This window comes from Channa argus, chromosome 18 (genome assembly GCF_033026475.1).
Source record: "Channa argus isolate prfri chromosome 18, Channa argus male v1.0, whole genome shotgun sequence".
NCBI lineage: Eukaryota > Metazoa > Chordata > Actinopteri > Anabantiformes > Channidae > Channa > Channa argus.
Genome location: NC_090214.1, coordinates 20,760,644 through 20,779,656, shown reverse-complemented (window position 1 = coordinate 20,779,656; position 19,013 = coordinate 20,760,644). Strand labels below are relative to the sequence as shown.

Below are 19,013 nucleotides of genomic sequence, written 5' to 3'. Positions count from 1 at the left end.
TTCAAGCTGAAGAACTCAACAATTAGCAGCAGCTAATGTTGTGGCTGACGGGAGAACATCTTCCTGTTCCTACTGAAAATAAGAGTCTGAATAAAAACTTGAAAGTCAAATTGTTGGCCAAGAAATAAGTACACATGTAGTACTGTGCAGTAATCTTATTTTTTTTTTTAATTATTTAGTATTTCAGATGTTTACATTCTGATAAATTAGCGAAACGTTTTCTGATTGGTTTCAATAAATGCTTAAAGGCTACAATACGAAGGTGTAAGGCAAAAAACAATATATATATATATATATATATATATATATATATATATATATATATATATATATATATATATATATATATATATATATATATATATATATATATATATATATATATATATATATATATATATATATATATATATATATATATATATATATATATATAGAGAGAGAGAGAGAGAGAGAGAGAGAGAGAGAGAGAGAGAGAGAGAGAGAGAGAGAGAGAGAGAGAGAGAGAGAGAGACACACACACACAGCTGGACTTCTATCTTCAGATTCTACAGTTTAGTGCAAAAGATTGCATCACCTTACATTAAAATGGTAAAATGGGATGTAGGGGTATATAAACGTAACCCTAAACCTAACATGATATTTCATATTCAGCTACTGCAAAAATGTTCTTTTAGGAGCAGAAGGTCCCTCAGAACATGCAGGTCAAGATCTACAGATTTAAACCTTTGACCCCAGAGCAACACATACAGCTGCTAACATATGCAGCTGGTCAAACCTCTCCTAAGAGGGAGTCCTGGGCTGGCTGGAGGACGGCAGTGGAATTAAAAAAATAAATAAAAAAGTAGGGACTGTGGTGCTGTGGGGTGCAGGGGACAAGGGTTTCGACGGGGGAACTGGGAGCCTCCGACTCAAGGCTTTATGATCTCTCTGTTGTGAAGGGGAGGGGAAGGGGCGTTGCTGTGGCTCACAGCTTAATCACTTTAAGCAAAAAATAAATATCTTACTTGTAATGGCAGGAAGACAGAGGGAGGTCGAGATTCTGGGAGGAAACAGATTCTATCTGAGGAACAGAAACAAGCTCTCAGTTTACAGGACTAACCCCCTGACAAACTCTGCTGCAGATGAATGAAGTCACAACAGGCAAACTGTTTGTTGCTGCTGCCTAACTGGACATTTGGGGACTGTTAAAAGAAATCTTCCCCGGCAGAGACACAGCTGCTCACAGCTGGAGGATCTTCCTTAAAAGAGAGTTGACTTTGACAGTAGGTAGAGGAAAAATTATGACACAGTAACAAGAAACTACAAATTAAATGCGGAATGACTGGTGAGGACCTGCAGTCACACCTGCTCGACAGGCAAAGTATATAAGGAAACAGAGACAAGCTGAGGTGAGTGGGGAAATCATACACAGCATGCTGGACACCAACTGTCCTCTGTGCCTACTGCACCATCATTGATAAAGTTTTTATCCTCTCTGTTAAAAAGCCCTTTCTTCTCTGTGACAGTTACAATATGGTGTATTTTTACTACCCACTGTTTTTGTTATTATGGAAATATAATCATGTAGATTAATTCCAGCTATAACTTTTTTCAGCATGACAAAATAACAGTTTAAATTTGAATTACTTTTTATGTATTTTCCATATTTGTGCAGTCAGTGGCACTGGTAACATCTAGCTCACCGGACTCAGCTTTACACTGCACTATAAAAGTAATTGACATAAATGCACCTTTTATCCATAATTTGGAGCCGTTAGCAAGTTTCAAGTAAGAACCAACATTAAGCTTAGTGACAGTGTATCAATGAATGATAGTGGCATGTTTGCGTAATTTTCAGAATTCATATTATTTGGGTTATAGGCTTCTGTTCTGTGTCTTTTTGTCACGTTAATCTATGGATTTTTGGTAAAGATCTAATGTACTGAATATAAATCAGCTCTCAACCCATTTTTGCAGTGAAGCTTAAACTATTGTTGAGGTATGTAGGCAATATACAGTGTAAAGGTACAGCTGGGACTTAAATATGTTCTAGGAAAGGGAGCCAATAGCTCCCTCTCTGATATTAAAGGGTTACTGCATAGCACATATAATGATCAGCCATAACATTATGACCACCTGTGCAATTTAATGCAATCCAATACAGCATCTCTACCATGAATTAAATTGCACAGATGGTCATAATCTTACGCCTGATTGGTGTATGTGCTATGGAATAACCCACAATAGACAAATCTTTCAGGAAAAAACAGATGACCAGAGCCAGACTAACATTGATTTATCAGAGATTGATCGATATTTTTGCATGTGCTAGCCATTAAGTAAAAATAAGAGTAGAGAAGCGACTTTACACTGAAAAATAGCATGTTCACTACAAAATAAAAAAGGGGTCGACACTTTTTACTCTTCCACTCAGCTAAATGTTAGTGCATTTTAGCATCTTTCAGCCTCTGGTTTTGATTTTACAACCAGCAATTCTAACTGTTTTGGTTCAGTTTTAAAGCTCTTGGCAACTTTTATTTCAGTAAAAAGACTCTGATGACCCCATTGTCCGCTCCCTGTTGAGCAGCAAACAGTAGTTATGCTTGATTCATACTCAACCATCAAATTTATGCCATAGGTACCTCATAGCCACAGATTTTATGCAGACCCTTATGCCGTATAATAATGTGCACCTACCCAAAATTGGAATAAAGTGGGGCTGCAACGCAGACCACAACGTTTGTGACTTGTCCAATCGGTCCCACTACCTCGGTTACTAGATTCACTCCTGATGCTTGCCCTCTTTTTATACTAACTTCAGTAAAAGCAGCTGCTGTTCAATATGATAATTTGCTCAGTTTCAGTTACCACTGTTTGTAGAACAGCAAAGAAACTTTGGTGTTCTACATCAAAGCCCAGAAACCCTACTGCAAACTATCAGTTTCGCTGTATAACTGCAGTATGACACACACACCAGTTCACAAATACAAATGCTAACAACCACGTAGGCACAGCCTCTCTAAAGATTCAACTCGGGCTACAAAATGTGACATTTTAATACTGAGGCAACCACTAAACCTATAATCATTTATTTATGTATGCTGTTAAAGGGAGTTTGTAGAGATCAATGACTTATCTTGTCCCTTCAGGGGGCGGCAAAGCGGAATGTGTTCCGCACGTTGATTTGGCATGAGTTTGTATATGAACAATAAATCCCACGTGAGTTTGTGGTATTAGCAGCAGAAGAACAGGGCACTAAGGTTGAAGAATAGAGATCTGAAGATGTTCTCCTGAGTAATCAGGAAAGCTGGTAAAGAGGAAATGTCAGGAAAATAGCTACAGTTATATAATTCAACTAAAAAGACAAATTAATATCATTTATGAGGCTCCCATTTATCATTTATGTTATTTATGATGTTACATTTAAAATAATATCACTACACCGCTGTGTAAAGTATTGTACTGGTTGTACTGGCAAGTGCAAAGTATAGAGACAAATCTGCTACTGTTCATGTGCTGGTTCTTCGGAGCTGCACCCTGAGTCAAACTCCTTTTTTGTGCTAAGGGATTTTATTCACAAGAAAAAACCTACTTACTGAATAGTTCTGAGGGTGTTTGTTTGACAGCGCATACTTGTGGATATTTACACAACCACCCTGCTGCTAAAAAAAAAAAAAAAGAATATTGGGGAAGCAGGTGGCTTCAACCATAGTTCTAAATGAATGCTATTCCGAGTCTGCTGGATCACTAAGTTAACAGTTTTCTACTAAAGGTCAAAACTTCACATGGTACTTTAAATACTTCTCTACAAAAGATATTAAATGCAAAGCTTCTGGGATATTTAGTAAAACGTGCGTGTCCATTTTCTAAAACAAAAAAAATGTATGTGTTATGACATTTTCCAAATACATATAGACTGGTTAGATGACAGTAATGGGGCAATTGAGAAAAGAATTAAACTGTGATACAATCCAGAGCACTGTGAAGTTGGTTGAAATTCTATACAGCCCAAATCAGAGACTGAGTAAACCTTTTCAGTAATGACGGAACCACCAAGCACATGAGGCTGAGCAGGAACATATTAGTCAGACACTAGTGAAAGAACTGCTCTCCTGTCACAATCCATTGAGCCTCATTTAAGCAGCGGGACTGAAAAAGGTCAGCTGAATGGGAAGCAACGAGTGTCCCTGTCCTTTTTCCCCGGACCTGTCATGCCTTTGTGCCCAGACACTGATGTGCTCCTGGGGCTAGTCTTAGCCAGCTGAAACTGTTCCTGTTGTGTGTGTGCGCATGTGTGTGGTGGATAATGAGCGATAGCCAGAAACAGACATAGGGACAAGGACACAAAGGTAGAAGTAAGAGATGAGGAGCGATAAAGCACGTGTGACAAACTGATTCATCACTTTTGCTGCGGCTGAGTGAATCTGACATTCACCACAATGGGCAATGTTATTCTGTGTGGTCCCAGACATGTCTACTGACAGCTCTTTAAAGACTGCCTGACAGATGCTGATCCATGTCTGCTGCTTTATTCTGCCGTACTTTTACAGGGTCCATGGTGCATCTCCCACTGACACGCAGTAGCCAATTTTCACCCTGCGGCTATGGACAGGGTACACTGCCACCTATGCACATGTAAATATTGGGAAACATGAGCTTGAGCATAAATTCAGTGACACGTTCACTTCCATCTTATATGAGTATAATTGCAGTGCAAAGTTGAAAAAAAAACACAACAAAATTATAGTTTAGTGTTTGATGTGATAGTCTGTTGGACTGTGCTTAGATCTTGTTTCCTTCCTGGGGGACCAGGCTGGATGACATTATGTCATGTTTAAGACAGAATAGGAAATTAGCTATTCATCTTAATTACGGCACAGGGGAAGATAAAAGGCTGCAGTGCTCTTCAAACCACTGCAACAACTTTGAATAAAAAGAAAAAGGAAAGGACTTCAATAATAATACTTGTTAGTACCTGCATTAGGTACATGCAGAAACAAAACTTTCGTTTATAACATCACGGTGCAGAGATTAAACTACATTTTATGTTAATTTGAGCCAAGTTTTTGTAGAAATGCTGCATTTTAAAGAGACACTTAACCAAGCTTACACATTAAGATAAATTTACTACAACAACTGTGGAAACAAGTGGTGAGTAACGTTTTGTGGCTCTATAGGAACATTGAGGCTGCAAAAAATTATCCTGGTAATATCATCAACGGTATCTTAGCCTGGAACCTAAAGCCTGGCTTCCAAATTAGAGATGTGGAGTTTGGAAGATGTGGCCATTTGGCAGGCAGAGAGAATTCTTTGCAAGTCGCAAAGAAATCAGTCACAGTGTCCCCACTTTCCATTTGATTCACAATTCACTTATTTTATGTGCATCATATGAGCCAAAGCATCGATCATTGCTGATCATAATTCTGCAGATACAGTATTTACTGTCTTTATAGTAGTTTGTATTGTCTGTACTATCTGTACATTTGTGGTTTGTAAAGATTCGGGCCTTAGTACATAGAATGTCCGTGGTGGAAAGTGCACAAAAACAAGAAAACACACACAGACACACAACCAAATACAGAAACACACTGCAAAAAGCACAGAACAATTAGAAAACTTATGTTAGCTCATTTTCCCACACCAGTTAACTAAAACAGTAAAACATATTGAGCTTTTATTGCCTGCAAACTACAGTTCTCATGAATATGTCTGTTTTGTTTTGTAGCTGTGCACATCTTTTTTTTTCCTAGAAAAAAAAAAAAAAACCTTTACTACAGTGGGTCCATAAAACATTATGACCACATGCAATTACAAAACTGTACTTGAGCTCAACACTGGCCTTACAAAATTAAAACAAGCTCCATTTCTTACATGTATCCAATTAGAGTAGCCTCAGTGTTGTTCACACCTCCTGCAATACTGTCCTTCAGAAGTCTGCACTTCATGTCCATCCACTTTCCATTTCCACAGTTTATTTATAATATCAAACAAGTTACACTGATTGTATTAAACTGGCAGAAGTAATGCAGTACTGGCTAAGCCAAACCTTACCGAACAATTAATCACATCAAAACAAGCTCTGTTATTCATTTTTTACTAGTGGTTGCCAATTACAGGGTATTTGTGACACTGTTGGATTTATGCGATGAGTGGGTCTGGTACTAGCAAAACAAAACAAAACAAAACAAAACAAAAGAGTGGTATCGGCCCAGCCTAGAATTCCATTATTGCTGCATCCCTAAATCATCTTTATGTTCTTTCTATATGTACAGAGAAAAAAAATATGTGACATCTGTCTTAAAGGAGCAAGAATGTTCTGAGCGTTCTGCAAAAAAGATTCAGCAGAATGAATGAAGTAGGAAATGAAGTAGAGTTTCTTTGTTACTTAAAAAGTTTCCAGGTTTCGGAAAAAAAAAAAAAACATCTTATTTGTAGTCTCAATCATTCAGGCCAAATCATGGACCACAAGCAAAAACTTGAGCTTGTGGCAAAAATATGGACACACCAGATAACAATTTACAATCTTTCAGTTTGAGAAAACCTCAGTTTTCTCAGACCCTGGTGGATTATGGGAAAATGGAGTACATCCACCAACAGTGATTGAACTGGGCTGGCTGAGGAAGGAGTTGGCAGAAAATGTTATGATGTTGTAACTAACTTCTCGAAAGGAAGAAACTCAAATAAATAAATATATTAGATAGTTATTGTCAGGGGAGTTCCCACACCACTGAACATTCCAGCGCTGTGATCGCATGTTTCATCCCAAAACCAAGACAAACTTCAAAACATGGCGTGCCATTGAACAAAATTGGAGCCAAGACTAGAGAGAGGGACTATATTTGATTGAGCAAGCCCTCTTAGCCATACTGTTGTAGAGAGGAGAATGTTTTCACACAGTGGGATCAGATTTACTGTATGAATAACATGTTTGTCAAGTCACCCCACTTCAGATATCATCTCTTTTATATAGCCATCATCTATTTGTCCTCTATTTGCTGGACTCACTGTTGAGCTCACTTTTCTGGACATTTACTGATCACCTCTCATTTCCCATTCTGTTCCAGATGTTGGTTCGGGTGCAGCGGGACTGCACTATGATTTTCCTTTTAGTGGACTTGCTGGTGCTCCTTTTGCTCTGTCGACCAGAGCCCTCTCTCCAGGAAGACACTAAGGAGATTGGGAATAGTGATGACATCTTGGAGAGAGAGTTTATCTACACGCCAAAGCGACAAAAACGTGCCGTGGTCGACTACAGCGCCACACAAACAGACAAATGTTCCTACACCTTTATTGTCCCTCAGCAGAAAAACAACGGGGCCATCTGTGTGAATTCCAAGGAGCCAGACAGCTTGCTGGAGAATAGGGTTAATAAGCAAGAGCTGGAACTGCTCAACAGTGAGCTACAAAAGCAGAGACAACAGATTGAAGTGCTGCAGCAGTTGGTGGAGGTGGACGGGGGTGTGATCAACGAGGTCAAGCTACTGCGTAAAGAGAGCCGCAACATGAACTCACGCGTTACACAGCTCTACATGCAGCTGTTACATGAGATTATACGCAAGAGAGACAATGCTCTGGAGGTGTCACAACTGGAGACGCGCGTGCTTAACCACACAAACGAGATGGGGAGGCTAGCTGCACGCTACCGTGACCTGGAACACAAGTTCCAGCATCTGTCAGCCTTCGCGAGCAACCAGAGTGCTCTCCTGGGGCAGCTGGAAGAGCATTGCAAGCGGGGAGGACACTCATACAGTGTGGTGAGAGAGAGGAGCCGCCCCGTCTATGCACAGCCTCCTGTGCTCCCTCAGCCACCTATACAGATGCCTCCACTCTCTCCTGGAGGCTACAGACCTTTCCATCCACCTACTTACACTCGCCACAGCAACAACCCCATGACTAATGAGATCCAAAATGACCAGAATGCCAAAGCATTACCACTGCCACTGTCCACTGTGCCAAGTGCCACATACAGCTTTACAAACGAGCCCTCTGGTAAGTAGATTCAGTCTCAAACTTTTATATAACTTTCTCTGAGCTCTATCTGGGGCCTATCAGAAACAGGCCAGACATTGTCCATTGCTTCAAACAAGGAGGGAAACATTTCTTCTATGATGATAAACCTTACTGAGATGATTCATAAAAAGACTACTGAGGCTCTTGTGACAGACTGCAAGTACAACTCATAACATAGTCTTGGGGTAATTATAGTGTTATGGTGGTTACTTTCAAACAATACAAACTTAGGCCTGTGCAAATGCTTGGTTGTTGATGTAATTATTAAGCCATTTCCTTTTTAGTTTGATCTTAACAAAAGTCAGTCTATGATATCATACTGAAGTTTGTGTGACAAGCCTTTCTAAAAAGACATTTCAAACTTTCAAAGTTTCAGATTTCACTGAGACTGCAATGTGACTTATCCTCAACTATATATTAATATAGATTTTGGCCAGTTGATCTGTAGGTAGCAACTACATTAAGTACATTTAGTGAAGTACTGTACTAAAGTATAGTTTTGAGGTACTTTGACTTTTCCATTTTATCTTATTTCTACTTAATGTTACTAGAAATCAATTTTTTGAAGTCTCTCCTTTAATTTGCACATTAAATAATTTTAAGACCTGATCTAAATGTAAATTATCTAAAATCAACAGTTGCACAAAAGAAATCACCACATTTGGCTCAGATAGCTCCACCAGAGGGTCTCATTTGGATAACTTTTGCAGGTCCCAAGCCCAGAAAAAAAAAAAAAAAGAGGAGGGTTGGAATTATGACATTTAAAGAAAAAAACGAGAAGAATCAACAAAAGAGATCATTTGTAGCATATTTTATTATTAACATATTTAGGGTGTTTTTTTTTTTTAACTTAATTTTTGTCTCACCCACAACATTATTCCTCATGTGTACAGTGTCCAATACAATTACATGCACATAGTCAATTATGCAAATTAGGCGACTATGTAATTTAGGAAGATAGCTACTTTCCTTACTAAAGAGTTGTCAACATTGGCAATTAGTCACCAACTTGGTGGGGGGGGGGCGGGGGGGGTACTTAAATTAAGTTGACCCAGCTCTGAAATGATCTTCTGTATCTCACACACTGTAGACAAACTTGGGTATCTTGCAATTGTTTTTTGATTTTTTTTTTTTTTCTCAAATGCACAAATAAAAGGGCAACATCAGGTCAAACCTACAAATGCAGATGTGGTCAGATGTGTCTAAGGCTGCGGCTTAATTGCATTTGCAAGTTTCTAAAGAGGGGTTAATATTAAGAGTAGGGTGACACATAATCCACATAATGCAAGTTGGGCTAGAATTAAACAGTACACAAAGATTCAATACCTGGGACAATTTGGGGACAAGAAAGAAATTACCTCACAGGGTGCAGATTTAGTTGTTACACGAAAATAAAAATGCTTGTGTTCTGAAATCGGAAGAAAAGTGATCACTTCAGGTGAATCATCATGTAATATAAATGATTGATGAATTAAAATGTATATTTGGGCTTAATGGGAAAACTGATTAACACGACAAAAAAATAACCGTTAATATACTGTGGCGATACCCAGTCCAAACAACATAAATTCAACACTGACAAAATGTGACCTTCATGATTAAGATGGAACTTAGATCATTCAAGTAGAAAATAGAGTCATTTTGTTTAAAAAAAAAAATAAATCTAATTTTCATAGTCCTTTAAAAAAAAAAAATCCTCTGTTATAGACAGTGGATTAGAGTCTATGGGGAAACTGACTGCTGACAGCAAAACTTGTAGTTTGACTACTTGTTTTCATTGAGCTGGAAGTGTTAATCTTAGCAAAGTGTGAAGTGCTAAATCAGTGAGTAATATGTAGCCTCTGAAGGAAGGTCATGTCTGTAATGTGTTCACACAATAGTGCAGCTGAGAAGAAAAATAATAATATGAAACACAATAGCCACAACAGAGAAAAACGTCTGTAACTTGACCCGTCTGACACAGTATGGAAATTAGAGCCACAGAGCAAAGAGAGTACTGGCTGCAACAAGTCACGCTCTGTTAGTCACAGTCATGTCTGAAGCATTAACCACAGTGCAGTCAAGTTAATTTAATAATAAATGAATAAACTAAATATCCTTGGTTTAGGTTTTGGACATCTGATTATCTCACCTTGGGCTCAAGAAACTGTGAAATTGGGATTTTTCCACAATGTTCCGAGATTTGATAGAGGAAGTGAACTAAATTGAAACCATAGCTGGCAGAATAAACATGAAGCAGGTTTAGAAACTGCAGAGTGGAACATTTTTTTAACAAAAAAAAAAAATAAAATAAAAGTCACATTTGTAGGAAGGATGGAAGAAAAATTGATTGAAAGTTCTCAAACTAAAAAATAAAAAAGGTTTATTGAAAGAAAGTACTGATGTATTGCTTCCAAATGCCAAATTTACCCAAAGACCGGTTTACTGTTAACATCTGGTTGTCAAAAAAACTGAACTTGGTGAAGGATGTGTGCATACGGGATCCAATGAAAGAAAGTTTTTACGTTTAAATAATGTAAATTATGTCCAAACAAATGTTACATTAAAGTGATCATTATTCCATTCTATAGCCACTGTACTGTTTATGTTTTACTGTTTAAGGTAATGGAAGTACAAATTAGTACTAAAGTAATGCTGCATAACAAAATGCTTTCTACAACTTTAAGGTGGTAGAATGACTGCAGTAACCAATGTTCACAATACGATGAAATGTGAATAAAGTATAACCACCTAAATGCATTCTCTGTGTTTTCATGTACCGTTTCTGTTGTTACCCAAACATACAGAACTGTTTGGTCATGGTCAAATTTACTGCAGCCAGCATGAAGCTGGAAATTCTTTCACATCTGGCACTGAAGCTACATTCTTTACAATGGCTTAACTTTTCCAGAAACCCAGAAAGGTGAGTAAAGAATTAAAAATATCACACATATATTACACAATATAATATGCACTACTCTGCTGAAGGTCCTTTCAAAGATTGTCTGGAGGCCCTGGAAAGTGGATACACGACCAGTGGTATGTACCTCATCAAACCAGACAAAGGCAACCGACTGATGCAGGTTTGGTGTGACCAGAGACACGATCCTGGTGGATGGACTGTCATTCAGAGGCGTCAGGACGGCTCTGTCAACTTCTTTAGAAACTGGGATACTTACAAGGTAATAACGAAAATCCGAGCTTAAAATGATGTGTTGTTATATGTCGAGAAGTCCTCCAATTATTAACCCTTATTGGATATAATTCAACAATTTATAAAAACAGAGTAATTATTGAGATATGGACAAGGTTTATAACTGGGATGTTTAGCCTTATACATCCCAAAAATAGTACCTAACCAATTGCTAGAAACACCTTTCCTATTCATCATCAGTTACAATTAGTTTGTAAAACATGACTATTTACTTTTTAGCATATAAGCTGAAGTGACCATAAACGGAAGCCTTGTTTCAATGGTATTACAAAGCTCGTACCATATCTAAGCCAGTTATCATTTTACAATAAGTGTAGCAGGTTTGACTCCACAAAGGGCTGCACCTGTTAGTACTGTCTTTGGTAGTTAAAAATAAATTGCTCAACCACAGACACTGTATTTTTGGAGGAACACATAGCTAAAATATATCTATTACAAAAATGTTTGGAAAACTCAAGTCATTGTGTAATATGAGAGAAATAAATCTGAAATCAACTCAAATGAACTAAACATGCCAGAACAGTGATCCAAAGACTTCCAGAATAGCCATGTTTCCCAGTTACTACTGGTGGAACCCAATGTTACTGTGTGTAAATATGAGTGCACAGTGTCAAACATTTCCTGTTGTTAAGGATTAACATTCTGTTGTCTAAAGAGAGGCGACTTCTAATGATGAGCACTCTTTGCATGGTAGTTCTTTCAACTAAAAGGCCCAAGCAAACAAGTTGTCCACCAACTCATTCTCCAACCCAGCCTCAATGAGTCAACAAGACACTAAGTGAATTACATGCTCATATTTGGCAGGGACAAAGACACTGCTGATTGAATCCATATGTTACATAACTAAAGCCAGGGATTAGCTGTAGACACACAGTGAGCTCTGGTGGAGACCATCTCAGACACTGGCCATGGCACCACCACCACCACCGCTCTTGGTGTTATGCTTTCACATGATACCAGCATTTCATTGCTTGTAGTCCATGGCACCATCCAAGAGAAGGGGGAAAAAAACATAAGCAAACATAAGTATAAATTGAGAGTATTGCCATAAACCTTCCTATTAAATCATGTATTAGAAACAATGAAATATAGATCATCTGTCACTAACTCAATGTCTCTGCTTTTACAGCAAGGGTTTGGAAACATTGATGGTGAATATTGGTTAGGTTTAGAAAACATCTACTGGCTAACGAACCAGGGCACCTACAAGTTGCTGGTCACTCTGGAAGACTGGACTGGACGCAAGACCTTCGCAGAGTATGCTGGCTTCCGTGTTGAGTCCGAGGCCGACTTCTACAGACTGCGGGTGGGCCGATACCATGGCAGTGCTGGGGACTCTCTAACCTGGCACAACAGCAAGCAGTTCACCACACTGGACAGAGACCATGATGTCTACGCAGGTGAGGGAACCACAGTGCAAATCCTTATTTTTTTTATTGGTGTCATTTTTGAATTAGCACAAGTAAATCATAGGTGGCTCCTTTTGAGTCCATAACTCAACACAGAATGACAGAAACAATGGCCTGTTAAAGACTGATAGTGGTAGTAGGGGCTACCATTCACCAAGTGTCCTGATAAAGGCAAACTTTGCACAGGATAATCACACTCCATCACACCCAGACTCCACAGTTGTACTGTAAGACACCAGCGTAGCCTAAGCCAAAGCACATTTTTGCAGAGTTCAGCAGTGACCAATGAGGGAGCCAAAACAGGATTCTATAAACTTGTGTTTAGTGCTACTGTTGACTCAAAAGTATGGGCACAACCGTATATCCAATGTGAATCCAAATGAGACTTTCTCTATATCAACAAATACATTTCCTGTTTACAATTCAACTTGTGAATGGTACTTGAAAAAAAACTGTGATTTATGAAAAAAAGACTGTAGGCTGAGAAAAGTCTTCATTGAGCCAAATTGATGTTCACATAGTTAAACTAAAACCTAAAAATGACATTTATTAAAAAACAAAAAACAAAATGTATCCTCAAACCAATGTTTGTAACAAGATCATCAGAATTGTACAGTTACTCACATTGGTGTGTCCACATAATTTTGCACATTCACACACTATAAATTTCCATTGCAGGCTATAAGACTATAAAAGTTGCTGAAAGAAATGAGAGCCTTTAGAGAGCTGATGTAATGTTTGTATTGTTACGGAATATTAACACGGGGTGAACATCGCCACCAAAATGTGTTAAAAACGCCCCTTCACAGATGATTTAGACCCACAAACATGCTGTAATTGCATAATCGAGCCCAGCCTGGAAAACTGGGTTCAACTATGTTTGAGACATGTCAGTCTGGGAGACCCTTGGACCACCCACCCCCTGCACCTCCCTCTATCCAAAACACATCATAGAAGGAACCAGACAGACAACACAGCACACATGCTGTACAGTGGTACAAAGCCAATGTTGTTGCTGAACAACATGTGGCTTTTCATGATTTCCTGTGTGCGTCTACAAACTCATCCACAGCACCCACTGTCATTCTGGTTGTTCTGATTTGGTTCTCATGTCTTTAGGTAACTGTGCCCACTACCAGAAGGGAGGCTGGTGGTATAACGCCTGCGCTCATTCCAACCTCAATGGTGTGTGGTACCGTGGTGGACATTATCGTAGTCGCTACCAGGATGGAGTCTACTGGGCGGAGTTCAGAGGAGGGGCTTATTCCCTCAAGAAAGTGACCATGATGATACGACCCAACGCAAGCACCTTCCCCTAACAGTCATTCAAAACTAAACAGTTATAAATGTGTGCTCGAAAGGGATTTTATGATCACCAAAACAGGCCACGTTGATTTGAATTTTAAAAAAACTAAAACTAACTTTTTGTTGTTGTTTTTTAAAACATCAAAAAAAAAAAAACTTTATTACAAATGTTTTCTTCATCTGGAATTATAGTCAAAGGACCGGCAAACTTTTGCCCAAATCATTATTTTACCACTTTTAAACACACTGCTTGACCATTTGTTATTTCTGATAAACAAACATTTGTACATTTCTACTGTATTTTATCAAGGTGGATGAAAATTTTTGCATTGTATTTGATTATTTTATTAGAACTCTTTATGAACACAGAATGACTATTTTGTTACTTCTGATGATGAAAACACACTTACCAGCTGAATATGCAACATTATTAAGTTTGCATAGTTTGAAAATAAATCTAATTAACATAATGTTGCACTTTCAGCTTGTATAAATGTTCTATTATTATCACAAGTAAGAAAAATGGTCAAGGAGTGTGTAAATCTTATAAGAATATAATGGAAATTTAAAAACTGGCAAGTTTTCATCTTCCTTGACAAACTGATTTTAAAAATTACTTTAATTTTTGAGGAAGGAACATTTGTAACAGCTACATGTTAACTATATATTCTTAAAATAAGTGGATGCCAACTTTTCCACATGACAGTAAAGTCCCTTCAAAAATCACTGGAGAGGAATTGCCAGTTAACTAGTCTGACACTAGAGTTTAAGATAAAGACGTGTTGTTTCAGATGAAAGTTTAGAATAACCACATATGTCAAACAACAAAGCACAGCACCTTTTATGTCAGGTGACCCTAACTTTAAGTGAGTAAAAGTTTTGGAAGCGAACAATGTAGAATGTCCTGAAAAAGAAACAACTGCTGTACTGAGCAACATTCACAGGACAGCAGCAGCATTCAGTGACATCACCAACAACCTCCACAGAGCTGCTTAAACAAAGCTTGATCTCTGATAAAGTGATGCAAAGTGTGGATGAAGGAATATCTGCTTATGATTTAAACCACATAAGCTCATCTGTGAAACTCTGTTTACGTAGTGTCATGTCTTTGGCTGCATAGCTGCTTCTGGAACAGGCCAACTGATCGTTATGCATGATATCACTCATGAAGATAGCGGCAATATGAATTTAGAGGTCACTGAAACATTTTGTCTGCAAAGTTAAAATAATGCATCAAAACTAATGTGGAGAAGCTTTATCATGCAGTAAGAAAATGATTTCAAAAACCTAAATTAAGGACTTCATCGGAAAGAATAAAAGCAGAAATTTTTAACTTTCATCTGATTTCCATCTTTTAATCTTAAACCTAAACGTCTTTAGAGCAGAGCAAAAACAAATGAACTCACCTTGCTGCTCCAATTCTACGGAGGCCACAGTACATATAGCTTCAAGTTGCAAAGCCTCATGCAGCAAAACTATAGGATCTGTATAGCACTTTTTTAAAAATTTTGATTCAGGCATTCTGGTTTTCCTAATCTTCAAGATCATAAAGGATGTGGGCTTTGTTCATTTGTTGATTTTCTTTCTGGGTTAAATAGAAAGTCTAATAAATACAACATGTTTATGAATATGTTTAACGGGAACTGTCATTAATGTAAACAATAACCTATGGATTGCAGTAGGAGTTATGTTTTTGTTGATTAACCTGGAAGTTAGCATCATCTTAGTTCCCTTAACTAAAAGTCAATCGGATTTTTCCACTGGAATCTAGATTGAGGATAATAAGCTCTTTGACAAACATAAGTTTATGATACTCAGACATTTTGTTCAGCAATATACCCTTCACAGATGAACACAGTTTTTATGATTTTTGAAGATTAAACACAATGGCCAAAGTGCTATTATTAGGTTATAAACATACATAGTTGCCCCTGGAGGGTGCAGGCCAGCCCGTGTGTGTGCATGTGTGTGAGCTGATCTTGCCCGTTTCTTAATTGCAGACATTATTTCAGGCAACTAAAAGTCTATGTGAATGTTATAGATTATAGATTTTATTAAGAATTTGGATAAGGCAGTAATTTCCAGGCAAAGCCAAATGTTTAAGCTTTCAAATGTTTTTTGTTTAAGGTTTCTATCTGCGACAGAGGCTAAGAATTACAAGTTAGTCAAATTTTTCATAAAACCCTCAGGTTTTTGAAGCAGGTTTTCAAACAACCCTTAGTTTTTAGAAGGTAAATGTTCTGCAGTTATATAGAGCTTTTCTACCTATTGGCACTCAAAGCTTTACACGGCTTCTTCTTCCCCCATTCACACTGACAATCACACACACACACACACACACAGATGAAAGCTGCTATGCTGGCCAACACTCACACTTAGTTGCTTCCAACACTCACCGGGAGCAACTAAGTTGGGGTTCAGTGTCTTGCTCCAGGACACTTCGACATGTGATCGGAGAAGCCGGGGATCGAACCAACAACTGTGAGATTGGTGGACAAATTTAGGAATTTTAGCATGTACTATTTATCATTCAGAGAATCTGGAGAAATCTAAATATGCAGGAGACAAGGCCAAAAACAACTACATATAAACAAGTCCTCCATACTCGAGATGAGAGGGACCATCTGAGTTATCAACTCTCATCTTTGTGACACTGTGGAATTGCATTAGTACACATGACATGAGTAACTTGCTCACTTGTGAAGGCGCCATAAGTACTGAACGATATACACAGGTTTTAGAGCAACACATGCTGCCATCCTGATGACTTGTTTTTCCAGGGAAAGTCTTGCTTAATTTAGCAACATAAAGTCAAACCACATTCTGCATGTTTTATAACAGCAGGGCTAAACAGCATTGGCTAACTTAACCTGCCTGCAGACCTGTCACCCATTAAAAACATCTGGAGCATCGTGAAGTAAAGAAAAAAAAAAAAACAGTTTAATAAAGGAGATCCACCAAGTGTTGAACAGCCTAAAAGAAAAAAAAAAAAAAAAACGAGAAATAGGGGAAAGATTTTTCTTTCAAACTTAAAGCAACTGGTCTCCTTAGAGTACATTTGTACTAGAAAAATGTGATTGTTATTCTGCTAGGTTTAGGGTTAAGTTTGGCCTCACATGAATTTTCAATTTAATAGGACATAATAACATTATATATTTACCTAGGAAAATTTGTTCTTTCATCATCAGAAACAACAAAAAAGGTGAAGGAGTTGTTTTAAAAAAAGTTAATGCAAAAAATTTTTGCAAATTATGGTGCAATAGTTTGCATGTCCATTGATGACAATTACAAATCAAAGTTAATTTCTGATGAAAGAACATTTGTTCTAGCTACATATTCATTAAACTGACTGTTTTTGCCATTTTAAAATAAGGGGATGCAAACTTTTGCACCTACATTTAGATCACTGAATAAAGTAAACTTTCTTTAATTGAACTGCATATGTGGAATGTAATGACTGGACAAGAGTTGTGAGATATAATGTTGCAATATAGGATTATTATACAGAGTTAAATGTCTAGAGTTGCCTAATTCGTTTGTTGTTTAAACTGTATGTATTGTAAAATGCTTTTGTGGTTTCTGTGTTTTAGTGGGCTACAAGCTGGAAATACAGTATTTCTTAGTAAACAGTGCAGTGACTGTGTGTTGCATCACAGAGCAGTTTTAGCAGCATCTATGTGCACTTATACCAAATCTCTGACCACCAACCTGAGCTGACTGATGACTGGATCTTATCTGTTAAGTTAAACTACAGTGTCTAAATGTCAACAGAATATAAAAAAACATTAAAAAAACTAATATCACAAATAGATATTAATTGCAGGATTTCCAGGTTAAAAAAAAAAAAAAAAAAAAAAACAGAGGCCAAACAATGTAGTGTGCACAACTGAGTTAGGTCCTGTCACTGTAGTAGTGAACAGATAAAGTATGTACCAGGTACTCTGTGTGTATATATGAATATATATATGCTGTTTCATTGAGATTATTTTGTATAGTCTGCATGTTATCAATCTTATAATAAACTATGTACAGTCCTGCTTGTATTTCGAGTGATTTCATTTCAAACTCCACTCTGTTATGAATCACAGCAAATCCCAAAAGAAGAGAATAAATTATAAATATACAAGAATATGAGAGCACTAATAATCACAACAAGTGGCCCTTTTTAAAAATGTTTTTCTTAGGGCATTTGAGCAAATTTTATATCGGATCATAAAAACACTAATATCATGGACCATAGGAGGTAAACATTCCAAGCTCAAACCGGAGATCAATCCCTCATTAAATGAAACTTTCAAGGAGGAAATCTCTATAATGGTGTTTAATAAAGGCACCATTTGTAGATTGTGTAGAAATGTAAAAATCCTTACAAGTGCAGTCTAGTTTTGTTTTGGTATTATCAGAGATGCATTACACACAATCATTACTCAAATAGAAGTACAGACCCTAAAATGTAACTAGCAGTAAAGTCAGAAGTACATTTTTACAATTAGTTCTGTGTAATGTAACTACAACGTACATCGTATAAACAGATTTCTATATTACCCACCCAACTTTCATTTTCTATTTTATAACAATTTTGAACAGGAAATGGGTATAAATTATTTAAAAGAATGAACTGCAATATTTTCAAACGATTTATGAAATTATATCATGTTGTTGGGAGCCGTTGCAGAAAAATAACCAACCCAAAATACTGCACTGTGTGGTGCAAGTTCTCCTGGCCACAGTGAATCTAAAACACCATGTCATTATAGAGAAAGCAAATGTAAATTAACCAACATTGCTTACTTTTACCAACACCAATCGAACTGTCTGTGAACAGCTGCCTGCTGCTGCCAATCCTGGAGACTCCAACTTGACCCAAGAGATCATGAGCTAATGTAAGAAACCTCCTATAGTTAGCGAGGTGAGCAAAGGTTAACACGCTACTTATGAAAAGGGCCTGGTCCTGCGAGTGATTAATAACTTGCAATGAAGGGAAAAATAAATAAATAGCTTTACCTCAAATGCATTAGCACAAAAGCTAGAAGCTCGTTTAGAAAATGGAAAGTGTAGTGGAATATTGATATTTGTCCCTAAAATGAAGGGAGCAAAAGTAAAATGGTAAAAAC

General features: G+C 37.5%; 2 protein-coding genes across 8 annotated transcripts in view; one reads left to right on the top strand and one right to left on the bottom strand.

Annotated features, from left to right (window-relative positions):
- Positions 1-19,013, bottom strand: part of LOC137103157 (ras-specific guanine nucleotide-releasing factor RalGPS1-like) — an 87,700-nt gene that overhangs the window by 47,470 nt on the left and 21,217 nt on the right. The window lies entirely within an intron of this gene.
- Positions 970-17,942, top strand: LOC137103159 (angiopoietin-related protein 2-like). Its single transcript, XM_067483205.1, has 5 exons — positions 970-1,391; positions 7,047-7,971; positions 10,960-11,153; positions 12,315-12,585; positions 13,714-17,942. Exons 2-5 carry the CDS (start codon positions 7,047-7,049, stop codon positions 13,911-13,913), a joined length of 1,590 nt encoding a protein of 529 aa, XP_067339306.1. The 5' UTR covers positions 970-1,391; the 3' UTR covers positions 13,914-17,942.